Raw genomic sequence first — 19,611 nt, 5'->3', positions numbered from 1 at the left:
TTATCAAAGCAGTAACAAATTCAGAGGGGTACATTAGGACCTCAGTGTAATGTATGCCACATGACTTAGTGGGCGATTTGTGTGTGTGTTTGTGTGTGTGTGTGTGTGTGTGTGTGTGTGTGTTCCTGGGGATTGCATCCAGGAGTGTTCTATCTCTGAGCTATATCTCAAGCTGTTTTTTTTTTTTTTAAATAGATTTATGGGCTGGGTGAAAAGACCCCCGTTTCCCTGTCCAAGGAGAATCACACGAAACACTGGCTGCAAAAAGCAAGAGGGATTTATTGGGACACAGGCGCCTGCGGGTGCCCAGCAGAACCTCAGCCGGAGCTTTGGTGAGCTGGCACACCTGGCTTGGGGGATACAGAGATTTTTATAGGGTAAAGGGGCAGTTTTCGCGCGGGGGAAACAATAGGTTTCTTATTGGTTAATTTTAAACCCAGCATATAGATTACCTAAAGGGCAAAGTTGTTTTTCACTTTATGTTACTGGAAAAGCCACATAAAAGTTACATGTTAGCACTCTGGTCCTCCTGTTGCTGCTCATTCAGGCATGCCTTAGGACCTGGTCCTTTGTGCTTTCTCAACCGGTTACACCTAACTGATTGTCTGAAAAACACCTCTGGTGCCTGCATAGGTTTGTGACATGCCTCAGTGGTTTTGCAACTAGGCCTGAGGTTGTTGGGCTGGGGTCTTTCATGGGGATGTGGCTCAAGTGGTAACGCGCTCGCCTGGCATGCATGGGGCGCTGGGTTCTATCTTCAGCACCACATAAAATAAAATAAAGATGTTGTGTCCACCGAAAACTGAAAAATAAATATTAAAAAGTTCTCTCTCTCTCTCAAAAAGAATAGATTTATTTATTTACTTACTTACTTTTATGTGGTGCTGAGGATGGAACCCAGTGCCTCACTCATGCAAGGCAAGTGCTCTGCAGCTGAGCCACAGCCCAGCCCCCAAGCTCTTTTGAAAGGTTTTCTTTTGAGACAGGGTCTCGTTAAATTCCCAGCTGACCTCAAACTTGTGATCCTTCTACCTCCTGAGTTGCTGAGACTGCAGGTATGTGTCACTGCTGTGTGATCTGAGTTTTTGGCTTCCCCTCTCTGGCTTGAATCTAAACCAAATGTGCCATTTTCAACCTGAGCCCATGTAAATCTTCACTTGAAGAAAATATTATGCTTTTGACAATCACTGACTAGAGGATGTACAAATCTTTATTAATCTCTGACAACCCAAAAGACCAGAGAGACCCAGACTCAACTACCCATTCGTCCTTCATCATGGGTGTCCTTGCCTGCCCTCTGTCCGGGTCAGGTCCCTCCCTTCACCTCTCCTTCATACAGTTGAACATCACGAGGAAAGGGGATGGTGGAGGAGTGTCCCGTCCGGCAGGACACATCAACGTGGGCAGCAAACCTAGATGGGGAGGAATGAAGGGACAAGAGACACGAAAGGTGACAGCAAAACAAAAGTTCTGATCAAGCTGCACACTTTTATTGTTCACACAGGGGTATTTATATGCTGGGGAATGGGGAAGCTCTCTAATCAACAATTGCTGGATGTGGGTGGGTATTCATATGCTGGGGATGGGGAAGGTCTCTGCAATTGCTGGATGTGGGTGGTAAAACTGCCAGCTGCAAGATGTCTGATGATCCTGATAACCACAAGATGTTCCAGGGAGATAGGTAGCTGCAGGATGCCTTCCGGGCAGGATGTCTCCCAGGGGGCTGTCAGGCTAATCTTTGAAGGAGAATTTCCTTCTAGTTCCCCCAACAGAGGAGAGCTGCTCAGCTCATGGCAACCAGGTAACAGGAAAGGCTGGGGGGCAGGGGGGCAGAGACAACAGATAGTCCCCAAGGGCATGTGCCCGGTGACCACTTCTTGCAAACAACCTTATACCTGCCTACAGTTTCCACTGCATTCCAGTAGTCCACTGGTTTTACTGATCCATCAAATGGATTAATCCACTGATGATGAAGTTGGAATCCTCTTGATCAGCCACTTCCCTTTGCAAAGTCCCACTCTGGATGTTGCTGCCTTGAGGATCCAGCCTTCAACACTTGAGCTTTGGGGGAATTTCAGATCCAAACCATAAGAGAGGCTCAATTTCCTCCCAAACAAGCAAGGAGAGACTGAGAAATAACAGACTCCGATAACAGAAGATGGAGACCTGGAAGTCTGGACAGCCCTGTTTCGGGTCACCACTTCTGAGACCCTGTCTCTCCCCTTTTGTTCTCTTCCTAGTCATCCTCAGCAGAGGGCAAGGAAGGACACAGATACCTTCTCCTGCCCTTCCCCTGCTCAGGGGAAGGACTGAGGTGGGCAGGACCCTGGGGAAGGTTCCCTCCGGAGCCTCATCCCACTGTCAGGTGAGAAGAGAAGAGACAGCATCTCTGTGGCCACTCTGCCCTGGGGAAACAGGAGACAATCCTCACACTCCTGACACAGACAGCCTGAGGGCTAGTGGCAGACAGGGAGGTCCTTTGAGCACTTAGAAAAGCACAAGATATTTGCTTTAAAATTATGAGAGCTCCGACATTTATTTCTGTTATAAGAGCAACGGAAACACAAGAAAACAAGACAAAATATGAAGACCTGAAAATGTTTTAGACAAACCACATATTTTATTCCTTTTATTCGTGTCTACGGAAAATGTTTCATGTGCTTCCAATAAGTAAGTTGAAGAGTCCAGGGAGGGCTGAGAGAGCCAGGGCTCTGGGTCCTCGCTCTGCCCAGCACTCAGCGGGGCCAGCCAGGCACAGGCAGGCCGCAGGCACTGGGGAGTGTGTGTGGACACAGCTCCTCTCTGCCCATGAAGGAGCACACAGTCCCTTCCCTCAGGGTGCTTTGGAGAGACAGGGACATGGGACTCTAAAGACACAGCACTCAGTTCAGAAAAGCCCCCAGAGCCAGCTCGGAGCCTCAGACTAAGAGAGAATACTGGTGGACCAGGGCACGATCCCAGGGGGCTTCCCCAAGAGGAGATGATGGAGCAAAATGGCCAGGTGACCAGGAACCCGTCCACTCTTTCATGCATTTCTTCAACAAACACCTAAGGGACCTACTGAATTCCAGACGTGGGTAAGGAACTGACACAGGACAAAGGGACAATAAATCTCAGCTCCTTCCCTTGGAGAAACTCACTGTCTGGGAGAGAGAACAGAAACCACCCTGATAATGAAGCCCTTCAATAACAGCTGCACCCGAGTCTGTGCAAGTCAACGTGTGAGCAGAGGGAAGGAGTGGGCGCACGGGCCTGGCGATGGGGGAGGGCCGGCAGCTTCCAGGCAGACCTCAGGGGAAGGCGCACCAGGCAGAGGACCCGCCCATCATCTCTCCTGGCTGAGCAGGTGGTGCCCAGGGATGAAGAAGGTGAAGAGAGGGGAAGCGGGGCCCAGATGTGGAGCGCCATGAGGGCCCAACCTCATGGTTGGGAGAGGATTGTATCACCCCAACCTGCGAAAGGGAGGTGAAAGGAAAGTGACCACAACACTCGGAGCAACCAAAAGATCTTTATTGCAGCAGTGCAACAAAGAGAAAAGAAGGAAGGAAAGAGAGAGAGAGAAAGAGAGAGAGAGAGAGAGAGAAAGAAGAGAAGAGATGAACAGGGAGAGAGCAAGAGCAAGAGAGAGACAGAGAGTGCACGCAAGAAAGATAAAGAGCAAGAGAGAGAGAGCAAGAGAGAAAGAGAGCAAGAGAGAGGGGGGCCCGGCAGGAGGGAGTTTTTATAGCCCAAATCTAATGGGGCCTCTGGGTCTGCAAGCTGCCTTGTTGGCCCAAGGGGGGTTGAGTGCTCAGCCTTGAGCGGGACTTGACACAAACAGGTGATAAAGGACCAGATAGAGGGGGGTTTGAGTGAGTGGGCTATCTTTCAGACAACACAGTTCAGCCTGCTCTGCATGCAACATTCCTCCCTTTTTGTTTTTCTAAGTGACATGGGGGATGGCGTAAAGTCCTCTGGCTTCTTCCTGCTTAATGGTGGACGGCGTTAGACCTAGAAGGGGAAGTGGAGGAATGTTCGGGGGACAGGTCTGAGAACACCAGGGCAGCCAGAAATAACACTCAGTGGCTACAGACAACTACTGTGGTAGGGGTAAAGTCCATAAAAGTTTCTTGAAGCCACAAGTCCTCGATGGCATCAAACCAGTCCTGGATGGAGGAGATTCTTGGTGTCAGCCACTGGTCCTGTAGCAGGGACTCTAGGAAGTATTGGAGGTGGCTTGGTTGAATCCAATAATGTTCAGGGTGACAGCCTGATTGTAGCCAGTGGAAGGGCAATCGCCTTGACCCATAAACTGAGAGTGGGTGGTGTCATCCTGGTGTCAAGTCACATTGATGTAGAAGCGGCATCTGTAGTTTGAGATAAAAACTTGAGAGAGAATAATGATTAGTAAAAGAAGAAGAGGGTTTTAGATGGGCACAGAGTCTCTGGAGCCAGAGGAGTTGGTCATGAGTCGTAGGTCTCCATCTTGGGCATCAGGGCTGGTAGTCTTAAAGAAGTAGTTGATTGACTGACTTGTGGGTGAATTTGTGTATCTGATCTTGCAGGAACTTCTGTAGGCAATTTAATAGACATGGTCCTATTAGGAGAAACATAGAGAGGACTAATAGGGGTCCTGCGAGGGGGAGGAGCCGAGGCCATACTTGACTGAACATTCCCCATGGAGCCTGTTGGCTAGTTGCTGTCTCCTCTTTTCTAGCTGTTCTTGACCTTCATTACTCCCAGGAATGACTGTGTTTTGGCTTAACTGTTTTTGGTAGGTGTTTAAGATCAAGTTGGTCAAAATTGACTTTGTTTCTATCTATTGTTAAGAGTCAGCCGAGTTCCCATAGGGGTCGCTCATGGGGGAACTTGAGAGCAGCTTCTCAGTTCTGCTAGTGCCATCTGTGCTAGGATGGGTCCAGGTCTTGCTTGACCATGTGGCTTTCCTTGGAAGCATCAGGGATGTCTCCTGTCTCCGATGACCCTCCTATTCACAGCAAGTGCACTGATTGGCTTTCCATTCTCCAGTGGTCTCATTAATCTCCCTGATCAGGAGGTTAAGTGGCCCAGAGTTGCAAAGCTCTTTAGAGAAGTTCCCTGTTCCCTGGATTCAGACTGACTCAGAGGGCCAGAGCCACATATTGGTTTTCTTGGTCATTTTAGTTTAACTTTAAATCTTGATCTTAAACATCCAGCAAAGTCAGTTTCACCCTAAATTAAGAGTATTGGGCTTTAGCTGAAGTCTGGCCTACTTTGGAGTCATTCTGATATGTAGTAAGATGGGAGGCATAGCCTTATCTCAGGTAAGCCAGGGCTCTTTAAATCTTAGGTAAAGTGTTCTAGTATTGAAGCTGATCTTTTTTTTTTTTTAAATATTATTTTATAAAGTTTACATATATGTTGTTGCTTGATGTCACATGAATACTAGGTAATACAGTATATTACATTTAAATTGTACCCAGTGTATAGAACTTTATATTAATCTTATCAATAACAGGTCTAGTTATAGAACATTAAATGATATAAATAAATCTCCGATATGCTATTTTTATAAGCCTAAAATAACCATGCAACCTTTTGGAGAACACCAGGTTGATATATTTTTTTAAAGCTTCTATCTTAATGAAATATACCTAGAAAATATGAATGCATTTAATATACAAAGAAGAGTAATAGTACCACAATTATTATTGATGTTTTTATATTAATCAAGTCTAGCTTTTAAAGAAATAACATATTACAATATTGCAAAATAACAGTTGTTGTTTAACCATAGTTGTATACACAGACCTTCTTTAGCACTTACTTGAACCTATATAGCCAGCATACACAGACCTGCTTTATCACTTGCTTAAACCCTCTTATTTATTTAATAGACTCTCTTATCCAGAAACACATTTTCCTTGTATTAAATCCATACTTAGAACCTTCTAATTTCTCTTTCCTATCTGTTAACTCTTTTTTATTCACACTTTGAAACAATCCTTGTAAATTTCTGAATTTAGGCAAATTATTTCACTTTAACAAGAGATATTTTGTTATTTGCAACACACAATTAATCACATCTGTTGACCATTTCATGAAAACATGAACAATGTTTAAGTATATAGAATTGTAGGGACAGACAAGGCAAGGCACCTAAGATAGCACTGAAGATAGGGAAATAGTTTTATTTGGTTGCAGCCAGATTCAGAGGGCACTGCTTCTGTTGTACTCAATTAATCTCCTGAACCCCAAGTTTAGGTTGTTTCAGAATTTTGTACCCAACATGTAAGGGAAGGGGCTCAGAAGTTCACAGTCTGCAGAAGTTCACAAAAAGCAGTTTTTTTTCTCTGTTCTGGGCAAGTTAACCCTTCAAGGACACTTGGGAGGGGGAGAGCTTTTTCTTCCCTTTCTCTCCTCTTCCTTCCACCCTCCCCACCCCTGCTGGCTGTTATCATGGAGCCCAGTTGGTAACCTCCTTATCTTAGACATGTAGCCTTCTCTGTGAAGCACCAGCTCAAAGCCAGAGGCCTTGTTTTACATATCTTGTGAAAAACTAGTACGGGGTGTCTAGCTTTTTGAGTGCTGATTTTTTCAGTGACCAAGTAAAACAGGGCAACATGAAAATAGGAAGTTTATCTACATTAAACTTTTTGTAGAGATTCTTTTGCTGAAAGTCCTAAAATCAGCCATGGCGAAGATTTCTGGAGAAGGTCAGTTAAGCCTTTTCTGTGGGCCTGGGTAGGGAGGGGGAAGATGGGAAGGCGGGGCTGAGAGCAGCTTGGTGGATCTGAGAATGAGGAAGGAATGATGTAAAAGAATAGAATTTTCCCTAGCAAGGAAAACTTGAGCAGTAGAACAGGTAGAGCAGAGGGGAGGATGGGAGTGAATATCCCAAAAAGCCTGTAAGGGACAATTCTTAGTAACCTGTTTTCAGTGATGACAAAGCAACTTTAAAGGCCATTTTTACCAGATCTCTGATAGGGGTCCAAGGACTCTCCTCAGCTTGTTTGAGCTTTGGGTTAGCTGGTAAGAGGACCTGGTGTCACCTGGTGTAGGCACTGACAGAAGAGAGGTGTGAGTGGGTAAGAGGATTCCTTCAGTACCTGCTACCTCAGAAAAGAGGCAATGGTTTGAGGAAAGGCGGTTGTTTAGTTTTTGATCTAGTGAGTGGAGAGGAGAAGTCAGGTTGTTCAGGTGGGGGAGACAGTGGAGGGGCTGGGGCAGAAGGTTGAGGGTGAGGACCTATTTGAGCCAGGTGGGACTTGCAGGGGAGGGGGACACAGATGGGTGGGAGGTGGGGACAGAGTCCCAGCAGCCGGTTGAGCAGCCTCAGGAGCTGGGCCTCCCTCAGTGTTTGAAGTGAGGCCAAGTCTTGATGATGTTGTACAAAGCCTGTCCCGGGGACAGAGTATTGGCCACATCACTGTGGCCCACCAGCAGGTAGTTGGGGGCCAGGTACCCCTTGACCACGGCACACTGGATCAGGTCCTTGGCCACCTCCAGCGCAGAGGCATTCGGCGCAGTACCTGCAAACACAGTGGTCCCTTGGTCATAGGAATTCCAGGGCGCCCTGTCCAGGGCAGGACACACCCCTAGAGCCAACCACCACCACCAAGCTAGTACGGGCCACTGCTGTCAGCTGTCACAGAAACAAAAGGAGACAGAAGCCAGGGGCAGGGGCGGAAGCGCCTTGTGCCAGCTGCCAGCTTTATTTGTATCAACAGGTTGCACAAGGTCCCTGGCATCCGAAGTACACATTGTTCACTGTGTCACTGGGCAGGTTACAGAGTTAGCAACACTGTGCAGCTTCTTCCTCACTTACACAGGACAGTTGCAATGTGCAATGTGAGGAGCGTTGTGCAGCTCTCAAGAAAGTCCATTGTTACAGTTACTGTTCTGTGGACAGGTTCAGGCCCAGCGGAGCTTGGTGAAACACTGTGGTTGTCTAACAAGAGAGTTCCTTTATTCCCAGGAGCTCAGTGTCTGAGACCAAGGTCGAGGCTGATAAGACTCTAAGGCAGAGCCTCTCCATGCAGGGCATTGCCACAGCAGCCAGGGTTTCCTAGCATTCTGTGCCTTTGCACAGAAACTTCCTCAGCCACCAACCATCCACAGTCATGAAGCTATCAGGGACCCCAATCCTGAACACAGAACCCTTACAGTCAGCCACTCAAAGGACAGAGAGGAAACCAGGTCTAGACTTCAGTGCCTCAGGGCCAAAGTTTTCCCAAATCAAAAGGCTGAGTCTGGGGTAAGAAACTCATTCTCCTGAGAATATGCAAAGCCTTTTTCCACTGCAAAAGTCTATCTTACAGGGGAAAGTTTACCTCCCCCAGGGAACACGTGGCAAGGTCTGGAGACAGTTTGGTTGTCAAAATTAAGAATGGGAAGATACTGTTATCCTCCATTTGACGGAAGCCAAGAATACTGCTAAGCATCCTAAGGCCCAGGACTGTAGACCCAGGACAGTGCCACAACAGAAAATTATCTGATGTGACCCGTCAGAATCACCAAGGCCAGGAAACTGTGCTTTACCCAGAGATTTGCTTGCTCCTTCTTCACCTCTCCTGACCTCATGTCAGCCCCATTTCCAGGCACAGTCCTGGGTCACTCCTGCCCCCACCCAATTCCCATTTCTGTCTCAGCCTGAACCAGCCCCAGTGACATAGCCGCCCCTCTCTCCAGGGATTCAACAAAAAGCACCTGAATATTGAAAAGAAAAACCACTCTAGTCAAGGACTCTGGTCCGTGACGATATTCACTGTATGGAGTGTGCAGTCTCAATGCAGAGTCAGGGTTTATCCATGCTGTGACATATAAGGTGAAGGGGTGCCACTTGCTGCCATGGCAACCAAGAAATGACGTGTCTGCTAAGATGAGCTACCAGTCTGCACAAAGATGGCTCCTTGTGTCCCTTAGGGGTTGGAAGAGAGAGATCTGGCTGCGTGAGCAGGAGGTGAGTTCCATCTGACGGTCACCTCTGGCCACGCTCAGCCTAGTTAAATGTCAGATTTGAAGCTCCACACGGGCAGTCATTTAGACAGTGCCTGAGTCTGATGTCTCTGTCACCCACGCCCAGACCTTCTCCCTAAGATACCATACGATGACCACCACTGCCCAGAGCATCCACTTACCTGTAAAGGTGCCCATGAACGAGATGGCCAAGGCGATGTCATTGTAGCCAGGGGTTCGGGAGCCTTGGACATTCCAGCCGACCCCTTCGTAAACAGCACCATCCTGGCCCACGAGGAAGCTACAGGACACGAGGCGGTGGAGATGGGCATGAGAGACAGGCACTCTGGGATGGCTTCTCATCGTCCTTCCTAAGTCACTCATGTGTCTCCTCACCAGATATCATATTAAATTCTAAGCACTGGGTCACAGAAACAAGTCAGACCGAGTCCTTAAATCAGCTTGGGGTTGGGAGGACCCTGATTTATAGCATTTGTAGATTTCTGGGGAAGAAAACTCCCACCGTAGCTGATTTTAGGCTCCCAGCTATTTAGCAGCTGGCTCAGAAAATTCCTGAATCTCTGTCAGTCCTCTGAGCTGGCCCGTGCCCATCTGGCTCCAGCACATCACTCCTGACTCGAGGAGCTCACTGTCAATGAGGAAATTGGAAAGACGGCTTTCCGTGCCTGCCTTTCCCCCACCTCGACAATAACACGACTTTCTCCAAGCTGGCCCACAGCCTCCTCCCCACGGAGGACACGCGCCCATCTCTAGGCTCACCTGGCTTGGCCTCTTCGCACACTGGACTCTGTCGGCCCTCTCACCTTCTCCAAACATTCTCTTCCGTGGCTTCCCCCACTCCTTACTCTCCAAGCTTTCTCCTCTGGCTGCCCCCTCTCTGCCCCTCAGATTCCTGTGGCCTTCCTGGGGGCCTCAGGGTCCTGCTCTTTAAGCCTCTTGTCCCTCAACACATCCACCTCCTTGGCTCCTTTGCGATCCATGAACGTCCACAAGTTCCCGACTGGACCCACTTCCTCCCGTCTGCTCCTTCCTGGGATCTCATCTTGAAGAAAGGTGCTGCCACCCACTGCCCACTGGTCACGAGCACAAACACAGTCCCCAGCCCACCCACTCGCTCGACCCGCGCTTGGCTGCAGTGTCTCCCGCCACTCCCCTGCCCCTGCACCCAGTCGTTCACCATCACCTCTTCCACTTCTCTCCATGACAGAGGCCATCACCCCAGCTGTGCTGCCATATCACCTGGCCTGGATGGCTACACAGCCCTCGGACCTGGCTACCTCCAGTGTTGCCCTCTTCAGATCCATTCCTGGAGCCACAGCTAGAGTGGCCTTTTGAAAATACGCTGCAGGTCATGTTAAAATCCTGCTTTGGGTCCTTGGCACCAAGTCCAAGCTCCCCAGCTCAAGTCACAAGGTCTTCAGGACATGGCCCCTGTTCCCCTCACACCCCTCTTTAGCATCTCTGTGCTCACGAGAAACACCTCTCCGCTTCTCAAAGGGACTGCTCTCGGGCTGGACTCCAAGCCTTTCCATAGAAGTCCCTTCCTCTATCGGAAATGTTCCTCCTCCTCTGATTGGTTCCCACTGGGTCTTTAGGTCCCAGCTCGTGTGTGACTCCCTCAGGTAACCTGTCCTTGCAGCCATCTCCCCAGCAACCTGAGCCCTCCTTCAGCCACCTACTGCACCTCACTGAGGCTTAACTTGTTCAACCCTTTTTCTCCCTCCCTAAAGTACTAGCTCCATAAAGGCAAGAATGTGTCTCTGTTCTGTCCAAACAGCATCCCCAGAGCACAGCCTAGGGCGATCTCGTGTGAAAAGCAAGTGTCTATCCTGACTCCAGGCCCTCCCAAGGTGACAAAATGACAGTCATGTAGTATAATAGAAGGGACACAATAAAAAGTCAGAAGTCAAAAGACAGGTGACAGCGCTGAGCAATCTGAGTAGAAAAGGGGAAAGACCCCTCCTCATCCTCCATCATTTCCCTGTTCAGGATTCCAAATTCACAGTCAATGTTCAGACATCCAAGTGTCACTGAGGAGGACATCAATCCTCCATGGCAGGACCTAGCAAAGCACTTGGAAGGTCCTGATAAATTATAGATGTTGGGAAAAACATTATATCCTCTTTTGAAAGGGTTATTACTAAAATGGAAACAGAACAGAGGTTCAGCAGCCCAGAGGCCCACAAGGAGCAATGGCAAATTCATCTAAGACAGGCCCCCACCCTGGGCTCCGCAGGCCACATCCTATGCAAAGGTGCCAGCTTGGGCCACTAACATCCAGCTCCACTTTGCTAAGCTGTGAATGTCCCTAGAAGTGGGGGTTCCCTTTATTAATGTGTACGAATATGTACTGGGCTAGCCGTGGCCTGTCCTGAGACTTAATACTTAATGTGATTATATCTGATGGGACATGAGAAGGTGGGCAGCCCCCAAATGTCTTATCTGACACCTCTACCTGTTTTGTGGACCGTTTGGTTCCTGTGTGCCAGTATTAAGGGACAAGTTTTTAAAATTGGCACTCTACATGGAAACAACCTGACCAAAACGGAATTTTGAGTCCCATTTGGGCTACGCTTAATAAGGAGAAAAAAAGAAGGGAGGGAGGGAGAGAGGACTGGTTTGGTCTCCCGTTAGGTCAGTGTGTTCCTTAATGAAGACTCCCAGACCTTGGCAGCCAGTCCCTCTCCTTCATACAGGGAAGACTCTCTCGCAGTAGGCCCACAGGCTGGCTGCAGAGGATGGCACTGTGTCCTGAGTGGGAACAGCATCTAGATGTGGCCACACTGAGGGACGGAGCCTGAGCCACTGAGCAGAGGGAAGCACTTGCATGAAAAGGTCACCACCTGAGATCGTCTTGTCTGAAGATTCCCCTGGCACACAGGTGCCTCCCCGGTGGTATTTCAACAATCTGGGCATCCGTCATGACAATATGCTACCTTTGAGAGAGGCACGTGCCTTAAGAATTTGCCCAGGGCCACGAACACCCCCTTGGATAACTCCTAAGTAAGACCCCCCCAGGACTGGATGGGCATCCCTGAGGCCAGCCTGGAGGGTCTTTCACATGGTGAGAACTCAGGAGATCCTACTGCCCTCTCCTTCCCTCCAGAGGCTCAGATTCTGCCCCCAGAACCAGGATAAGAAGCCCCCATGGGCTGGGGATGTGGCTCAGCGGTAGCGCGCTCGCCTGGCATGCGTGCAGCCCGGGTTCGATCCTCAGCACCACATACCAACAAAGATGTTGTGTCCGCCGAGAACTAAGAAATAAATATTAAAAATTCTCTCTCTCTCTCTCTCTCTCCTCTCACTCTCTCTTTAAAAAAAAAAAAAAAAAGAAGAAGCCCCCGTGCTGGGGCCCACTTACTTGTACCCCACGTCACAGGTGTGGCGTCTGTCCATGAAGAGGGACTGCAGGTCGCGCACCAGCAGGCGGCACTCCTCAGACACTCCGCAGCTCCTCCCCGCAGTGTGCAGGATGACCACGTACTTAGCAGGAAGGGTCATCTTGGGACAGTAGGTCTCCCTGGCCCCCCAAGCAGACCGGGGGACAATGCTCGGGCAAGCTATGGCAGGGCAAAAACATAATGATAATTAAACTCTTCCTTTAAAATCCATATAAGTGGTTCCCTAAGTCTCCTCAGCCCTAGTGTGGTTCTACTTTGCCGGGAGGAGGCTGGTGCTAGGGGTAGAACCCAGGTGCACTTCACCACTGAGTGACATCCTAGTCCTTTTTAGTTTTTAATCTGGAGACAGGGTTTCACTAAGTTGCTGAGGCTGGCCTCATGCTTGCAATCCTCCTGCCTCAGCCTCTCAAATCGCTAGATTTATAGGTATGCACCACCTGTATTCAGAAATGTGTTTGTATGGAAGCATATGAATACGTAAATAGGTGTAGAAACACCCTATCCCTTTCTGTACTCTTTCCCCCGCATCCCTAGCATTTTCTACCATATAACATGCCAAGTGTTTTACTGGTTTATTTGCATTTTTCTCTGCCCTGTAGATGGAAGCATCACGAGGTCAGGGATTTTAATATTCCGTATATCCTGAGGGTCTAGTAGGTGTTCGGTAAATGTCTATGAATTTGAAGAAACAAGTGCACAGAGATAACACCAGGCATAATGCCAAGGCTCTGCCATTCTAGGAATCCGAGGGGGAAAGAGGTGCCCTGGAGGGTCCCCCTCAAGGTCCGCCAGCCCCAAAGTTTCAAGAGGAATCTGGGGAGAGCCTGGTGGGAAGTCACCCCCGCGTCCAGTGAGGAGCCACCCTGGATGGAGCCCAGCAGGGCCGAAGGTCTCACCGTGCCTCAGCCTTGCCTTTGGGGGAGGAGCCAGGCAGTTCTCGCCCCTCACAAGTGGCTGGGTGTACCTAGGTGACAGGTGTCCCTTCTGCACGGCGTAAGAGACGAGGTCCTTCATGGCTGACAGGGCGGCAGGGCTGGGGCTGAGGCCTGGAAGACAGCAATTGTGGGGACTCTCAGTCTGACCTGAGCTTCAGGGGACTGAATAGAGAAGGGACACCGGCCAAGCCCTGCCCAGCAGGCTCCTCCCCAGGCCTGAGAGGCCAGGGTCCGCCAGGACAGAGTTCTCTGTGGCCCAGGATGAAGCCCTTTCCCAGTGACCTGCCAGGACTCCTCTGTTGACTCCCTCCATTCATGAGAGAACACAGAGGCGGCGACCACTCGACAGCGCTGGCCAGCTCAGGCCAGGGTCCCCCAGCAGTAGGGCCCCGGCAGGCACGAGCCAGACTCTGCCCACATGCAACCATTTAATCCTCCCCACAAACCTCTGAGGCAGAAGCTATCATTAAGCCCATTATCCATGTAGAGGAACTTGAGGCTGTAAAAAGTAACATGTTCAAAATCCCAAGCCAACAAGAGGCAATAAGTAGTCATCAAAGTTTATAAAGAAATACATCAACTAATCAATTAGTAAACCAAACTGCTGACCCGGTGAGTCTCTGGCAGGCTGGAAACGCCCCACCCTGGAGTTGGCCGTGGAGGATACACACTCACGTGCTGATTCCTCTATTACGGCTGTGTCTCTGTGAGTTATTTACTTCTCTGAAACATAGGCTGCACCTTGTGGTAACAGAAACTGTGAAATCCACCTGGACAACCTCAGAGAGTATTGGTATTCAAGATCTTGGTTAACAGGAAGGGGTGCACAAATTCAGGGAAATGGCCCCGGACAATGTAGGTTCCAAGGCCAAGGCCAATGGCATGGCATGTGGAGCAATAGGCTAGAAGAAAGTGGAGTCAGAGACCGGGGACCTCTGAGTCATTTTTAAACAAAGTATGGAAACTCTGGGAGTGAGAGATGGAAGGAGGCGGTGTCAGGCAGGAATCTGGGGGTTCAGTCTGCGGCTACAGAAAGTTGACATTAGAGGAAGACGAGATAGTCATTCACCCAGAGGTGACAGAGGAAGCCCGGCTCTTTCCAGAAGAGCAGGGGAATTTGCTTGCAGAGAGAGAACTCATGAGCAGCTCTTCCTACAAGATGGCTAGAAGAAGAGGGGCTGCCGTGGAGACTGAGAGACGTCAGAGCAGGTGGAGAAGCGTCCTCACAAAGCCATGACAGGGAGGCCGAGGGAGACTGAATTCCGGGTTGGATCTTGGGAGAAGTCAGGGAAGGCTGCATGGCGTTGAGCAGGCCGTGTTGAGTGGCAAGGACTCTGGAGAGGGCTCGTCGGGGGCGGTCATTACCTTCCTTGGTGCCGAAGAAGGCGACGCCCAGGGAAATGTTGCTGTAGCCTTGGGTGTGCGAGCCTGGGACGTTCCAACCAACACCTTCATACACCCTGCCATCGTCCCCGACCAGGAAGCTGTCAGCAAGGGAACAAGGTTGAGCGGCTGACTCTGTGACCCACCCCAAGAGAGGAACCATGTGCCAGGCTCCAGATGGACAAGGGCTTGACCATGTTCACTAACAGGAGCTCACGTGGTTCTTCCCAAACTGTGGAAGACCCAGTCACTCATTCTAGCCCTTAACATTCTGACCTGCTGCAGCACTCCCTCCCTGCCCATCCCTGCTCAGACCTGGAGCTGAACATAAATCATCCGTGCACTCAGAGGAGGAGGGGTCCTTGGTCTTCACAGTAATTAGCATCGACCCAACCACACCACGCTAGCTCAAACATGGCTCTCCTCCCTCCTCCAAAATGCACGGTGCCCATGTAATCGTCCCCAAGCTATTCACCTGATTTCTCCCTGCAGGGTCCCTGTCCTGCATATACCTGGTACCTGAACAAGGACATGGAACGTGGAAGCAGACGGTGTGTTCGGAAGTGATCCCAGAAGCCAGAGGGAGGGAGTAAGGAGAGTGAGACCCTGAAACCTCAAGCCCTGGACAAAACTTTTCCTCCTTGTGGGGTATTTTGGTGGCAGGAACAAAGAGCTGACAAAAACAGAAGGACCCGGAGAAGCAGCCCCGCAGAGCAGGGTTGGCCCTGTGCCTCGAGACCCGGCCCCAGCTCTTACTTGTAGGCCACGTCACACCAACTGTTGCTGTGGACGTGATAGGCCTGCAGTTCCTGCAGCCTCTGACTGCAAAGCGCCTGGTCGTGGCACTCCAGCCCAGGGACATGATGTGTGACGAGGACATCCACCGGCATGATCAGTTGAGAGCTGCAGCCAAGAGCTTCTGCCCCCCATTCCTTGCGCGAGACCATGGAGAAGACATCTGGGGAAGGAACCGTGGGATGTCACTCGGTGCTTCCTGCCCTGTGGTCGCCCATTAGCGACCTGGGCTGCATGTGCACGTCTGGGCCGCATCTGCCCCGTGGTGGGGGAAGAGCGTTAGGAGGAAGCCCTCGGCAGGCAGGTACACCCTCCCCAGATCATGCCATCCGCATCCCACCCCTTAGGCAGAGTCTGATCCAGCCAGGGAGCCCGGATGCTTTGCTGCCCCACCCCAGCACATCCTCAACCACAATGAGACACTGCCTCCCAGCTCTTCCCTGCTCTGCCCAGGCACCTACTGCAGGGAGCAGCTCTGTCTCACCCACTTTCCCTGGAGGGTCCTGAGCAGCACCAGAGAGGGCTGCATCTCCTCCTCGGCCCGAGGCTCCCTCGAGACAGGGGCTGGGTCTCCCACCCCAATCTCCTCCCCGAGGTCAGGATTTCTATCACCACCTGGCGCCGACCCTGCATCCCAAGGACCTAGGGCAATCCGTGAGGTGATCGGCCAGTGGTACTCTCTACGGGGTTCCATTCGCCCCGTCCCATGTTACGACGTGGTGTCACGTGGCTGTGCGGACCTGAGAAACATTTCCAGCCACCTGAGAAACCCCAGTCAGTCCCCAAGATTCCTCACCATCAAGACCGAGTTTGCCTCTTTCAATGAGCTGGGAGATGTTGCCAAACAAGGCCTGCAGACCTTCCGACACCTGTGTGGTGTGTGCTTTGTCCCAGGAGGAAACAGCTGCAAAGGAAGGTTCCGTTGTGCATCAAACTACAGATACCAGGCCTCTCGGTGGCTCAGGCTCTGACCAGGAGGAGCCAACCCCTCTCCACGGCCCCTTGGCCTCCCCAAATGCCCAAGCCACCTCCAGGAAATCCCTCTCAACTAACCAGAGGACCAGCTCCCACAGCAGAAGGAGGCATGGCTTTCTCCAACACCCACGCGAGGTGAAGCCCTGGTGTCGGGAGCTGCTCTGGACAGCAGCTGGGTACTCACCTTTAAGTCCTGAGTGAAGAGGTACTGAGCTGGTACCGCACCCACTGCAAAGCGACTGGACCTCAACTCCCTCAGATAAGAAAGGTGCAGCTGGGAGGGGGCGTCACCCAGTGGGGTTGAGCTACACCCACTGTTTGTTGTAACCCTACCCTTTGCCCTTTTTTGGATAGAGTGTTCCATGGATTAGCTCCCCCCACTAATGAAACCCGGGTTCGAGGCGCGCTCCTCTCTTTCTTGCCTGCCTCGTCCCCCCTTGTGGGAGCTGTGGCTGAGGAGCGGTCACTGAACCCAAAGAAATAGGAACTTTCTGTGTCTGTGTCTTTATTTAGTCAGCCCAAATTCACTTAGAGTGACCCTGATTGATGGAGTCGCCTGTCCCCGCAACCCGGCATGAGACTTAATGGTTATGGGCAGGGAGTCAGAAATATCAGCCTATCCTCATGAGTGGCATGTACACACACAAGTCACAAAAACAACTTGGAAATGCATTTGGGCACCTCCAAACCACAAAATCCTCTTGTGTGTGAATTTTAGCTAATGGAAACATGAGAAAGAGTCTTCGGGGAAACAATATAGGATTACTTGCATGAAGCAGGCCAGTGCCTGAGTGATTGGAGGGCATGTGCTAACCCAGGCTCCATGGTCCATGAAGGACAGACAGCCGTGGATTGGGCACAGAGCATCAGGGCATCAACTTACATCTAGTGAGTGACAGTTCCAAGGAACTTTTATCTTTTTCTTCTTTTGTGGTTGATTGGGGTTTTTTTTTTTTACCCCTGCTTTTAAAAAAATTTGTTCTTTCTAAGGAACATTTTTTTTTTAACATTAAAAACCTAACTCAAGTCGGACTCTGAATAACATCATGATAATACATCGTTCCAGTTTATTTGCTTTTACTCTCCAGGTGCTCAGTCCTTCTGTGTGTGTTATCTCATTTGATTCTCCAATAAGTTGTCGAGGTTGGTGACCTTACCTCAATTTTCAGATTGGAAAATTAAGAGTTAACTCATAACTTATTTAAAATCATTATCGGAAGCAGAGCAAGGACTCAAACCTAGGTTTGAGTCAAAAGAGTCCAAATTCCACGCTCTAAGTATAAAGCGATTCTTTCAACCCAGGGAATTCCTAGTACAAGATTTTGGAAAGATGTTCTCAGTCAATATTTGGTCCAGAGAAAGAAAACTTACCACAGGACTGGAGACCCAGAACAGAGAAGACGAGAAGCCAGGGCAGCATCCTCACAGGGGCCCAGCACACCGATGGGAACCGCACGTTTAGCAGCCCTTAGGCAAGCGGCAGGCCTGGGAGAGACACTGACAGTTAACATGACTACGACGCTCACTCTACAGATGGAGCACCCCCAGACTACACCGTACCCCGTCTGACTCCCTGCCGCACTGTGGGCCTCCTGAGGCTCCTGCTTGCCACAGGAAAGGGACAAGGGTGTTGTCATGGCGACTCAATTTTATCGAATATCCACTGGGTGCAGGGCCTGTTCAGACACTTGCACACGAGTCTTATTTAATGCTCAACATCTCTGTAAGGTCAACCCCCATTTCTACGGACAAGGGCAACAAGACCCCAAAACGGTCCAACCAAGAAATCCAAACTCTCCTAGATGAGTCCACTGTAAGGATGACTTTCCAGCTGGGGACAGAACCAGGAGGGAGATGCAGGAGTTGGGGGAAGGGAGGATCCCAGTTCTAGGGAGAGGAAATCTGATCTTAACTCTCCATTTGGTGGAGTCCAGCCCCCTCTCCTGGAGGGGGACTCTGAAGAAGAAACACTCAGTCTCAGAAATACCTGTGGACCCTGCTCTGTCCCGGCCCAGCCGGTCAGGGTGCAGTCCGCTGGCTCCTCATTGGCTGGCAGCTCCTTCTCCTCCAGCCTTCCCTCTCCCCAGCACTAGAGGGCGCTCCTTCCCTGGGAATAGCGCTCTGCGGCTCTGGCTTCCCGGAGAGGACAGGAAAGCCTGGGATCCCTAAGGAAAGACAGAGCTCTGAGCCGCAGAGCTGGCTCCTTCCACAGTAGCTCTGAAAGGAACCGTGGTGGAACCAGACGGGGCTGGGAGCACCTGGGACCCGCCCTGTGAATAAGTCCAGCAGTCTCCTCCGTGGGAAAAAGCAAGATTGCCCAACCTTCCTGAGCTCTTTCCTCATCCCAGTCCCCAGCCAACCTGTGGGACCCAGGGGCTGTGTCCCCGACATCTGCAACTTCCTGCCGTGGAAACAGATTTGCTCCAGGTGTCTGAGGCTGTGGACTGAGGTCATTTCACCAATATGCCACCCAGTCCCCTTCCCCTGCGTTCCCCAACTTAATCTATATTCCCAGGGGACAGCTCACCATGCCCAATTCTTTGCAGGGGGGAGGGGGGGATGAATTCAGAGACACTCAACCACTGAGGAACGTCCCCAGCCCCATTTTGTATTTTATTTAGAGACAAGGTCTCACTGAGTTGCTTAGCACCTCACTTTTGCCAAGGCTGGTTTTGAACTTGTGATCCTCCTGCCTCAGCCTCCTGAGCCACTGGGATTACAGGCGCAGCCACTGTGCCCAGCTCCCTCTGCCTGATTCTGACCCTGTGTCTACACGTGCGTCACACTCCCTCCTGCCACACCGCATCCTTGGCATCAAGCTGTCACCCATCACAGGAAGCCTCCCACAAGCCTGGCATCTCTAGTCCCTCGCCCACTCCTGGGTCATCTGTTCCTCAGGTTCAGGCTCTGCAACGCTGCTCTCCTGGGCTGTGGATCTTTGCAGAGGGAGCTCCACCTGACACTTTCCAAAAACACAGCCAGGTGCACATCGCCAGAGGACCTCTCGTCTCCTAGTGGTGGGGCAGCCTCTAGAGACACTGAGGAATGCCCATATCTAGAAAGGCTGCCCTTAGTCTCACGCTCAATCAAAGGTCCCAAGAGAAGCTCCCTACACAGGAGCCCTTGAATGCACCCCAGGTTCACCCACTTTCTTGCCAGTCATGTGCCCAGGCCCAGCCAATGCC

The 19,611-nt window shown here is 50.7% G+C and overlaps 1 protein-coding gene across 3 annotated transcripts; it reads right to left on the bottom strand.

The window, feature by feature from the left end:
- Positions 1 to 7,311: 7,311 nt before the first annotated feature.
- On the bottom strand, positions 7,312 to 17,846 carry Pglyrp4 (peptidoglycan recognition protein 4). 3 transcript variants are annotated; one of them, XM_026412960.2, is made up of 8 exons: positions 17,798 to 17,846; positions 16,248 to 16,355; positions 15,413 to 15,614; positions 14,639 to 14,757; positions 13,235 to 13,384; positions 12,299 to 12,497; positions 9,099 to 9,217; positions 7,312 to 7,490 (listed from the first exon to the last, which is right to left on the bottom strand). In XM_026412960.2, exons 1-8 carry the CDS (start codon positions 17,844 to 17,846, stop codon positions 7,312 to 7,314), a joined length of 1,125 nt encoding a protein of 374 aa, XP_026268745.2. The 3 variants fall into 3 exon arrangements, with proteins under 3 accessions (XP_026268745.2, XP_026268746.2, XP_026268747.2); XM_026412961.2 differs by having other exon boundaries at positions 16,257 to 16,355; XM_026412962.2 differs by lacking the exon at positions 16,248 to 16,355.
- Positions 17,847 to 19,611: the final 1,765 nt, after the last annotated feature.

The sequence above is a fragment of the Urocitellus parryii genome, chromosome 11, assembly GCF_045843805.1.
Source record: "Urocitellus parryii isolate mUroPar1 chromosome 11, mUroPar1.hap1, whole genome shotgun sequence".
Taxonomy (NCBI): domain Eukaryota; kingdom Metazoa; phylum Chordata; class Mammalia; order Rodentia; family Sciuridae; genus Urocitellus; species Urocitellus parryii.
Note: the sequence above shows the minus strand (reverse complement) of the source record. Positions and strands in the feature narration are given on the sequence as shown.

Excerpts from the sequence above, each read along its gene's own strand:
- Pglyrp4 (XM_026412960.2), bottom strand. The coding sequence starts at position 17,846 with ATGCTGCCCTGGCTTCTCGTCTTCTCTGTTCTGGGTCTCCAGTCCTGT. Across the intron at positions 13,385-14,638 it reads CTTCTTCGGCACCAAGGAAG|GCCTCAGCCCCAGCCCTGCC; the intron begins GTAATGACCGCC and ends GCTGTCTTCCAG. Across the intron at positions 9,218-12,298 it reads ACCTGTGACGTGGGGTACAA|CTTCCTCGTGGGCCAGGATG; the intron begins GTAAGTGGGCCC and ends CGTGTCCTGTAG.